Genomic DNA, 11,634 nt, shown 5'->3' on the forward strand with positions numbered 1-11,634 from the left:
TTTCGGGGAAGGATAAGGACCTAAGAATGCTAACATTTTATTGGAGATGGAGAAGGGTATGAGCACCTGAGATCTCTAGATGAAAACTTTTTCCTTTTCTTGTGTTAGTTCAAGGATAAAGCTTTGACCTTCCTCCGATTCAGGGAGAGCGAATGCTAATGGATTTTTGTCGGTATCTGCTTTGAGATTTGAAGTGGAAGCTGCCATGTTTGAGTTTTGAAAAGATTGATGCAAGAAAAAAATGGTTTTTCTTTGCGTAAAACGTTTTGATTGTGAAGTGTGAGTGAGAAAGATTGAAAATGGTTTGAAATGGGTATTTTTAGAAGCGATTACCCTCCAAATGTTGGACACATGGCAAATGTGTGTTAAGCTGAAATTGTTTATTTTCTAAAGAAATGGGGGAGTTGATAGAAGTTAATAAATTGTGCAAATCCACGATCTCCTAGACAATAGGAGTAATTATGAGAGTTTGAATGAATCCATTGGAAATGACAATTTGCATTAAAGTTGTAATGATGAAACTGATGTTAGCAAAAAGGTTTGAACAGTGTCGAAAAATCCACTTTTCTCCTTTTGATTAAAAGGAAAGTCAAATTTTTACAGAAGCCTTGATTGTAAGGATTTAACAAGTTTTGACTTGTTTGATGATTTGAGTTTATTACCTAGGTCGAAGTGGTCAACTACGACCATGGAATTGGAACATGCATTTCAACGAATTTATCTTGTCGAAAGATGATGCTAACCTTTGTCGATTTTAAAAATAAAATCAGTTTTAAAAGGCCATGGATAAGTAAGTTTTAGACATAGTGAAATTTTGAGTTTCTAATATGATGTTATTCTCCACGCAGTCGAATGAGACATAAGCAGATAAAATCAAACAGTTATTTTGGAACACGTGGAAGTCTGTCGATAACAAAGATTACATAGAAACGAACACGTGAAACTTATTTTGTTTACCAAATTTCACATTAAATAGTAATAAGATGAAATAGAAGAATAACATTTTTTGAGGGTGCATATTTCTTCTTGAATATCGGAGATTCTGAACACGTCACCATGATAGAACCGATATTTCAGGTCTTTCCATATGCTTGATGTGACTTCCATCCACAAGATGATCTGAGAAATTCCATAACAAAATTGTTTAACCACGACATGGTCATCGTGTTGCATTAATCCCATACAATGGAATCATGATCTTCAATCGGTGGTCTTGGTAAAGTGCCATTGATGAAGTGCAGTTTTCTCTTGGATCTTAGAGCCGTGGTCATGGACTTTGACCAAAAATGATAAATTTTTGCATTCAATAGTGGAATAACTAACATCAGTGCATGATTTTCGTTGGGATGCATGAAATAAGGATCAAGAGTATCATTTTGATACCCCTTGTTGAGATTTGAAGCAGGAGCATGGCCACTATGGGTGTTCAAAGGACTTTTAACTGACATTGTTGAAGTAGAAAACGAGAAAGAAAGAATGATCAATGGAGAAAGATGAAAAATAAATTGAGATTTGTGAAACATACACGATTATGCCGCAACAACAGTGATGATGAAGCCACATGTCGATGATACCATGTGAAAGTTAAACTAAAACACCATTTAACATGATAAACAACTAACATTGCATTGATAGAAGGAAGAATTACACAAATCTATTTTATGATGCTTAGCTATTTACTATATATGGTAAAGGTAGTTAACTAAGTATGATAAATAACTTCTAACAATATCTTAACTTCCTAACCGAAAGTGGTGTTAGGATATATACAACATAGTTCAACTTGATAGGTTCATCCTGAGTGAAATTAACTTGTTGAATAAATTACTTCACTAGTCAGAATCGTATATATAGGTAATCTATAGTGAAATATACTTGTCAGACAAATTAACTTGTTGAAATTAAAGAATGCTTTGTTATAAGTCAAATAAAAGAAAAAGAAGAATGCTCTTTTTATATTAACTGTCAATTACATAGGGGAAGATAGGGAGTAAAAAAGAAAGAAATGTTAATCATTTAAAAAATGAATTTATTTATAACTAAGCAGGATCGTATATATAAAAAAAATGAATCAAAAAAAAAAAAAAAAAAAAAAAAAAGTGGAAGAAGAACAAGCCTGTATCTAGTTGTAAAAAATAAACAATTGTTTAAGCTAGCTATCTACATGAATCAGGATCAATTTACAAATTTGAATTTCAGGCATATCTACGCCAGTGACTTGTATTCCCACCACGCAGCAAGAACAACACATACGGAAGATTGTCATGATTCCCTTCAACATTACCTTGTCGATGATTCCGATGCTCACGATGTTTCGACACAACATGTTCCGGTAAAACCTGTTCCCTACATAATGGACATGTAGCCAAATAATCTTGCAACCACTTATCCAAACAATCTTTATGAAACGCGTGTTTGCATTTCAACCTTCTCACTTTCTCTCCTTCTTCGAAATCGCATAAGCACACACTACAATCCATGTTTAATAATAACAATGGTTTCTTATTCCACTTTTTCGTGTAGCGAATTGTTGGATTCTTTTCTTCGATGAATTTAAGGTATCGCCGAGTCGTGATTGGTTGTGTCTCCGGTGATGTTAGTTTCCAAATGAGGATTATGAATTCTACTAAGATGTATAATAGTAAGATTGCAATTTTGTTGCAGAGCTTGTTGAAGAACTTAGAGATATCGATTTTCATGGTGGATGGTAGTAGCTATGCCTAAAATGAGAGACAGAGAGAGAGAGACAGACAGAAAAAGAGAGAGAGAGAATTCTTATCTAACAAATCACTCTGGTTCCACCTAATGCATTTGGTAAAAAACTCTTTGCCCCACTTTGTATTTGTACATTCTTATTTATACAGAAAAATTGTGTTTTGTCCTGGCTGCGGTAATGCACACCAACTTCCTTTTGCGTTGATTTCTATGATTACTACCTAATGTCATTTTGTCCTATTTAACTTTTACATTTATGTGATTTAAATATTACAAGTGTAATGATCTAGCTGCCTAGATTAACAGTAAATTTTTATTTAAAAAATCCATATAGGATTATTATAAAATTATTTAAAAGAAGTGGGTATAGTTAATTGTTTAAACATGATGACTTTTAATAAAATTGAGAAATATGCAATGTATAGTGTATCCGGTCAAAGGAAGTGGACGGAGTTTACTTTTGGTGGGACAGTACTGTTAGTGTAACTAACTTTGACCCGGAAAACCGAAACTTACGCACATCTTCCTCTGCAGGCTACTCATATTTTTCTTCTATACTCTTCAATTTAGTTAAGTGTTGGTCATCTTAATCAATCAAATAACATAATTCAATATTCTATTTGTTCTATCTAAAACTTTTACACGTAGATTAATAAATACAATAAATAATATTATCATAAAATATTATACTTTTATAAAATATTACACTTTTGTTAAATTAACTTTATTAAAATACTAAAAATAGTACACACACTAATAGTTAGATGATATAATTAAAAAAATTATAATTATTTCAACATTGAAAAGAGAGAAGGACAGTCATTTGAAAATAAAATTTATTTATTAAAATGACTGTCATTTTGGAATGGAAAAAATATTAAATTATTTTTTATTTTATTTTATTTTTAGATAATTTATATTAAAATTTTCAATACTCAATTTAAACTCATAAATACCAAAGAATTTTACTAACTAGTAATACTCAATTAGGCCAATTTTAAATTGAATTTTATTCTTCGATTTCTCAAATAACCAAAGAGAAAATTAAGATTATTTTAGATAACTATTAATTTAAATTTAAATCCCTAAATAACCTATTTTTTTAATAAAAAAAAACAAAATAACCATCTTTTATAACTAATGCGTTAGTTGAACTAGCGCATCCAATAAAGTTATAGAGGAGGCACCAGTAGTCTTGGCGCATGCTCCCAAAGGTAGGCAACCTAAGCACTACATGCATTAGCGCATGCATATACTACATAGTGTCTGCGACAATGCATGTGGCGCATGCACCAATAATTTTTTTAATTTAAATGTCAATTTTAAATATAAATAAAAAGTACTGAAAATAAAAATTATATATATAAAAATAAAAAATTATACGAAATTAACAAGAAATTCAATGACATGCCTGATTAAAACGTCCCCTTGTTCCACATTCAGGTGCGTTAGTCTATCTTCGTGGTCTCCCACGATTTTCCTAAGGTGTTTGGGGTCTTTGAGTGCTGACATGATCCAATGGTGGTTGGTGTGAAGGTCCAGTGGAAGGTCCAACAGTATTTGATAGATGTGTCATCATTTGTTCCCAATAGCTGGGGGGTTCTCGCCAACTGCGCTTCCGTAATTGAGTTTGGTGCTCATGTTCTCGTATTTGGGTCATTGTGGTTGGGTGAATTGTGGACGTTATGGTTGCCCGAATTGGGACATTGAATTGGAAACGAATCAATGGTTCCTGGGGTGTACTCTAGTCAAACAATGGTTGGGAGTTATGGCGAAGGGATGTTTGGGTGGTCATTGGTGGGGGGCTACGATGACATGAGTTGTATGAATCATCTGGGCTATAGACTAATGTGGTGGCTGCGTATGGTTGTTGGTGGGTAGGGTTTGATTCTTGGTTTTCAGGTTGGGTGTGTGTCATGAATGGGTTGCGAGGTTGGGTGTTTGGTTGTTGGGTGTATATGGTATGTTAATGGTGTGATGTTGGTTGTTGGATTTGGGTGGTTTGACATTGTTCTTGGACGAGGACTTGTTGTTAGGCGTATGATGGCGAAGCTAGTTGGCGTGGATCAATCAAATACCTTGGCTCAAACACAAATTGTGATGTTGTAACTGACCTAAACCATGTCATCTACTGTTGAGTGTGTCTAGCACTCTGTATGACTGGTTCGTTTTAGATGTGTTGTCGTCGATTCCTCCAATGACGGCACATCTCTTTTGCAAAGTCTCTCCAGTCGGAATAATCCTATTGGGCATCGATCTTTTTTGATGCCAATCTCTCAAACACGTCGGAGGTTCAGGAATTTGTTGTTGCATGTCGAACTGTAGTTTTACCCGGTCACTCTGATGCATCTCCACAGTAGTAATCCGGATAATTGGTGTTTTTGATGTCCAAACTACAGCATCATCATGGTTAACCTGATGATCAAGACCCAAATATGGCCTCCAGATAAACTGTACAAGAATACGACATGATTAGATGATAAATAATTTGATAATTATTTTTAAATCAAAATAGAGTTGTGTAGGAGTATTACATCGTCTGATCCAATCTGATCCAATAGATTGCAATAGACTACTATAACGTGTTTCAGGCACCTGTTGTAGTGTGTCCCTCTAATTGACCACCTAGATCAAAAACATTTGAAAAATACCATTTACAGTTAGTTCTAATATAAAATCTAATTAATTAGATGGTAAAGTTTTAAACTTACTTTATTGCAAACGGGAATATGAATGGCTTCTCGTTTACCGGACGAGTGATGACATTCTTGACCAACCTCATGCTTGTAGTGTCGCATCACGCGAAAAACCGGCGGGAAAGAAAGAACAACAGAGCCGCCACCGTGCGTTATTTATCCCAAAAGAGGGAAAGGAAACGCTCAGAGTAAACCTGGGAAAGAACATGGTCTCGCGACCAAAGAGTATGGGTTCGGGAGTCGGTTATGCGAAGGGAAGGTATTAGCACCCCTACGCATCCGTAGTACTCTACGGGATCCACGCACAAAAGGAAGGAATATTGGTTGCTAAACACTGCTCAAACTCACACATACTGGCTGAAAGAGATAAAAGAAACTGACTGAAACTGACTCGGCAGGATATCGCATCCTGGGCCTACTTAGTCTATCAGGCATAGACATCAGAGTCGAAGTAGTTCGGACTGGGGAAAGCACATGCTCGCTAGGATATCGCATCCTATGCATACGTATCTTCTCGGACGAGAGAAGAATCAGAGCATTCGTAGCTCGGCTGACACGCACACAAACAAACACAAATAAAGGCAAACATGGAGCCTGAATGCCAATCACTGGGCTTACATCAGCATCCGAACCAAAACACACACAAAGAGGCAAACGTGGAGCCTGAATGCCAATAGCTGGACTTACATCAGCATCCGAACCGAACACACGCACACTGGAACCCAAATGCCACTCGATGGACTTACATCAGCTTCCAAGCACACAACAACACACACAAGGGTGGTCAAGACACAAAGGGTTGAAAAGAAAAAAAAGGCGCCCGGAGAGATCAGCTCAATCTCCTGCCTACATACTTCATCTGGTATGAAGATCAGGGCGATGTAGTTCCCCTACGGAGGGATAAAGGACTAGCCTAACCAAATAACAGAGGGAGACACAACTAGGGAGACTACGACTCGAGCCTAGATGTTATCATGCAAATCATCCCTAAGTTAAGGTTTCTAGCTAAATGGCACAAGGGCCAACCTATCCTAAGTATGGCTCACACAGGGAGCAAGCCACGCACACACTTAACTTACACAGGAAGCAAGCCAAGCAAAACCTAACTTGCACAGGAAGCAAGTCTAAACTAATCCTAACTTGCACAGGAAGCAAGTCAAACAATCCTATCTTGCACAGGAAGCAAGTCAAACAAGCCTATCTTGCACAGGAAGCAAGTCAAACAATCCTACAAGCACAGATAGCACACGCTATACACAAACAAGTGGCTCAAACAAGGGTTAGGTTTTAGTCAAGGGGTCATATCAACCTCAACAAACAAACCTCTGGAATGGGGTGAGTGTTGCTCTTAACCTTGCCATTGAGGGGCTAAGGTGAAGCAGATGAAAGGTGAGTGAAGATGAGACTTCACAGCTCTTATCCCTGGCCTGGGAGAGCTCAAGACAAGAATGTGTGGGTTCAGAAAGTGGGAACCCTTCTACACATTTAAAACTGACTCAACTGTACAGTTGTACAAGATCTTGGGTTTGTATCTGCAATGCATCAACAAAGTGGTGTGAGCAAAGTAGATGACACACTGAATAGTGGGGGATAGATTGCATATCCCTACCTTCCACCAATTGCCTCTTCACTTAGGAGGTCTTTGACTCTGTACAAGGACAAATGTAAACAATCACAAACATTGCCTCTTAAGGAGGACTTCAGACAGTTGCCTGGCCAAGTAACAGGCCAGGTCTTCCAGACTACATGAAGTTAGGAAGTCATACCTCAATGCAAATTGCTTATACAAGCAAAGCAAAGCAAAAAGTTCACAAGGAACTAAGCAACTAAAAGCACCTGAAACAGTCAAGCAGATGTTAGTATGCAAGTTCAAACAAAACAAACAGAAATAGACACCAACAGTTAATTGGAGGCACATGGATGTGCAAGGCACAAGGCTTAGGGCATGTGAGCCAAGCCACCTACAAAACAAAGAGGTTAGACAATGATACTCGAGCAAGCTCAATCAAATTAATTGGTCTCAATGGCCATTTGATGGTCAACCTGAAAACACAAACTCAAAGGTGAGTAGCAGGACCACTAGGGCAAGCCTAGGGTCAAAAGTGAATGAGAAAGTCCAAACAGCAAGGGGTAAGTATCCAAAATCATGTTCAAACAATTAGGAAACAAAACCAATTGGGCTCACATCCATATCAATCACTATCATCATTTCATGAACCATTTAGGTCAAAACATGGCAAACAGAAGCTCACAGAAGTCAACAGCAAGACTTAACTCAAAAGCAATCTAAACATTTTCCAAAAAAATCACCAAACAAATCATGACTAACCACAACCCACAGCAGGGTAAGCATGTCAAGTTTCATCCCATTTGGACAAGTTTAGGAGGTCAAAAACATTTAATCGGGACTTTGTCAAAATTAAATCGAGCATTGTGTGAAAAATTACCCTAAGTGTCTAAGGGGACATGTTCCTACCCTAAATTGATTTCACACAAAAATCCTAGGTCTGAAAGATCAAAAAAAAAAAACACATGAAACGCACAAGATGACATTTAATCGGTAGAACTCATAAAATCGGGATAAATTCACAAAATGGCCTAAAAAGTCAACAAAGTCAAACACTCATATTTTTTGTCATTTTTCATGTTCACATATTTATTTCATGTTAAGTAAAACAAGAATCAAAAATGAAAATCAAAATGGAAATTGTTAAAAGAAAACATTAAAAAAATGCACTTTTAAAAAAGGAAAAAAACACAAATGGGGGAGATGGGATTCGAACCCCTCCCCTTGGCAATTCAACTCAGCGCGCCCACCACTGGGCTGTGAGTCACTTGGTGATTCTTTTCTGCTTCTAGTCAAAATAAACCAAACAATAATTTTAAACCTAAAATGCGCGCGCCCTGGCACCATCTTCCTCCCCAAAATCAAACATATTTTTCAAACTTCACCAACATGTATCTTCCTCTACAGTGCACGAAATCAAATGAAACAAAAACCAAAATTCATCTATTTCATGTGCTTAACACAACCATGGTCATGAAATTCAAAATGGTGCACTGTGCATAAAGATACATCATGATGAACACAGAAACCCTAACCCCCTAGCAGCAAAACTCAAAATCACACACAAGCAAAATTGGATAAAAATAGGCATTCAATCATGTTCAGGGGGTTGAATGTAGCATTTCTCATTCACACGTTAAGACATGAAAACCACTCTATCAAGCATTTCGAAGGCAAGTTGCTAACCTGAACAGGGCAATGTTGAATGTGATGTTGGAGGTGCTTTTAATGGTGCTAAATGATCCCTTTAGCACCTTTGATGCTCCAGGAATGTAATGCCATTGAGAGTTTGCCTTAAAACCTCCTCAACTGTTCTGGCCAACTCAAGTTGCAAGTGTGAAAATGTGAGATTTGGATATGATGATTTAGTGATTACAGATGTGATTTTCTGTCTACAGTAGTTTCTATATGTTATATGGAAGGTATTTGAATGGATAGTTTACAAGGAACTTGGGGGAAATGATGATTTTGAAGATTTGGATTTTTGAAGTAGAAAGTGAGTTTTTTGGAAGAGGGATGAGGGTGGTTTGTTCTATTGGTTTGTTGGTTGCAACCAGTTTGGTTTTGACAGAGAAATGATGAGGAAGTATGGTCTCAATCAAAGCAAGGTTTGAAAATCAAAGATGCACCAAAGATGAAGTTTTTGGAAAAGTGAATGAAGTAGGTTGTTCTTTGTCAAATGCTTGTGTAATGTTCATTCAACATGATGGAAAGGTGTGTTGCTTTGTGTTGCTGGTAGTTTCTTGAAAAGCCTTTGCAAATGCCAAGAGGTGGTTTTTCTACTGTCGGCTGTTAGCAGTTTTTCTCATGACAGGGAGAATGGTGTTTCTCATTTGCTATTCTATGTTGCCTTTGGTTTGGCAAGGTTTTTGCTCTTGCTGCAGTTGGATGGTGGTAGCAGGTTTTTGGAAGAAAGGCCAAGGGTGTGTGGTAATGAGTGTAAGGTGGTTGTGTATGGCAGAAAAATTCCCACAGTGCCAAAGCAAGGTGGATCAAGACTTAATGAAAGAATGGTTGGACTGCTAAGTTATGTTGGCTGCAGACATGTCAGCAAAATGATTTGATTGCTTAGTGGTAGGGCAGTGTTTGCTCTTTTGTGTTTTTGACAGCCAAAATCCAATGCCAATAGCAGGGTCATTTTTGAATGAGTGTGGTTTGCTGTTGGTTTCTGTTGCAAGGCAGGGTGTATTTGGAAGTTTGGAAAGAAGAGAATGGAAAATGCCAAGTCAGGTCAGTTAGGCTTTTTGCTGTTTTTGCTGGTTTTTGTTATGACAGCCAATGATCCATGCCAAGCAAGCAAGGATGAGGTTTTGAGAGGAGTGTGAACAATGGCCTTTTTGCTGTTGTGTTATGTGCTAGTAGTTGAACATGATGAAAATGATGGTGAAGAACTGTGCAAGGCTTGGCAACCTTAGGGTTTTGGACAGAGTTTTCTTAGAGAAAAATGCAAAAGCAAAGTCAGCTTTCAGAAAGTGTCATCCTACTTCTGCCTTGGCCCCCCAAAAAGGTTTGTGTGGCTGCAGGTTTCAAAATGGTGAGAAGATTGTCAAGTGGTAATGGCCAGGTTTGAGTTATTTGGAAGCTTGGACAGAAAATGCAAAGTGCCCAGATGAGTCTCAATGAATCAGTTCTGTCATGTGATTGTGGTAGGCTGCTAATTTCATGACAGGAAATGGTGGTTTCTCTGCTGTTAGAAGCATGGCAAGGTTGGTCACTTTGTGCTTGGACAGGAAATTGGGAATGCAAAATAGCAGGGTAAGAGCAGTTAGCAGGTTTTTTTTTTAGATGCAATGCAGGATTGGACTGGCTTTTGCTTCACAATCATGAAATTGATGTGTAATCAAAAATGCCATGCTTCAGTTCTTTTTGAAAATCCTTTTGACAGCCTTTTTTGTGCAACAGCAAAGTGAGATCTTTTTAGTGAGTCAGCCATGCTTTTTTTTTCTGCTGCAGTATGTTGCTACTGTCCTATGTGTGTGTCCATGACAGAAAAATGATGGTGCAAAGTCTGCTGTCATGGTACAAAGTAATGGCATGGAAGCATGGAGAAAACATGTACTTTTGCCCAATTTTAGCAACTAAGCATGGCCTTCTATTGTTGTTGGTTTAGGCTGCAAGATGAGGTCTCAAATGACAGAAAAAATGGGGTTTAAGTTTCTGTTTGGGAGTACAAAGTGTGGTATGGTGGATAGCATGGATAGCCATGGTGAATTTGTACTTTCCTTACAATTCAAGCAACCAAGTATGGATTCATGATGGGTGCAAGTACTGCATAATTTGAGCTTGCAAACACACTTAAAATGATATTTCTGAGCTGCTCCAATTGGCCAAGTGTTAAAAAAATGTTTAAATCAAAAAGTCAACTCTTGGTCAAACTTGCATTTAAATAAGAAAAGTCAAAATATGCCATTTTGATTGGTGAAGTTTTGGCTCATGAAATTTATATTTTTGGAAAGAGGGGATCAAATGTGACTTGTAGGAAAAAACCCCACCAAAATTGGCCAAACGGTTTGAGAGATATGGCCCTTTGAAGTTCAAGATTTTCTGAAATCGATTCGATCATAACTTGCCAACCACACATGGGAATTGAGAGTTCTTGGACTTTTTGGAAATGGGAGAACAAGATCTTCAACTTTCATGTTGGGCAAAAATTCATTTGAGGCTTGTATCATGATGTAATTTTGAGGATCTAGACTTTCCATTTATGGCAGGTTTCAGTTACAGGCCCAGTTTCCATTTTGGGAAATTTTGATCTGGCTTCAAATTCTTCCATGATGGTGTTTGACATGATATATGATGACTATTTGGCCATGAATGAGCTCTCACAAACCATTTCCAATCATCAAAGCACTGATTAAATGGACAGTTGACCAACAGTTGACTTTTAGGGTTTCTGACTGTCTGTGTATGAACTGATGACCTCTGAGCCTTCAACCCTTGACTTGAACACTTCAAATGGAACTCCAAGTCATGTGAACTTGTTGGACAAACCCTAAGGCCTTGGCTCCTTGAGAATTGTGCTTGCTTGCTTGGTTGACTGATCTCCTGATCAGTTTGACCTAATTTCTTGATTGGCTTGCACTTGAGGCAAAAGAGGCAATGCAATGCTATGCAATGGACCATGATATGCTATGACCTAATATGAAAATGTATGTA

The 11,634-nt window shown here is 37.6% G+C and overlaps 1 protein-coding gene across 1 annotated transcript; it reads right to left on the minus strand.

Annotated features, from left to right (window-relative positions):
• Nucleotides 1–2,008: 2,008 nt before the first annotated feature.
• On the minus strand, nt 2,009–2,833 carry LOC127082847 (brassinosteroid-responsive RING protein 1). Its single transcript, XM_051023083.1, has one exon. The coding sequence runs from the start codon at nt 2,697–2,699 to the stop codon at nt 2,196–2,198; it is 504 nt and encodes a 167-aa protein (XP_050879040.1). The 5' UTR covers nt 2,700–2,833; the 3' UTR covers nt 2,009–2,195.
• Nucleotides 2,834–11,634: the final 8,801 nt, after the last annotated feature.

This window comes from Lathyrus oleraceus, chromosome 5 (genome assembly GCF_024323335.1).
Source record: "Lathyrus oleraceus cultivar Zhongwan6 chromosome 5, CAAS_Psat_ZW6_1.0, whole genome shotgun sequence".
NCBI lineage: Eukaryota > Viridiplantae > Streptophyta > Magnoliopsida > Fabales > Fabaceae > Lathyrus > Lathyrus oleraceus.

Coding starts and splice junctions, on each gene's coding strand:
- LOC127082847 (XM_051023083.1), bottom strand. CDS start 2,699: ATGAAAATCGATATCTCTAAGTTCTTCAACAAGCTCTGCAACAAAATT.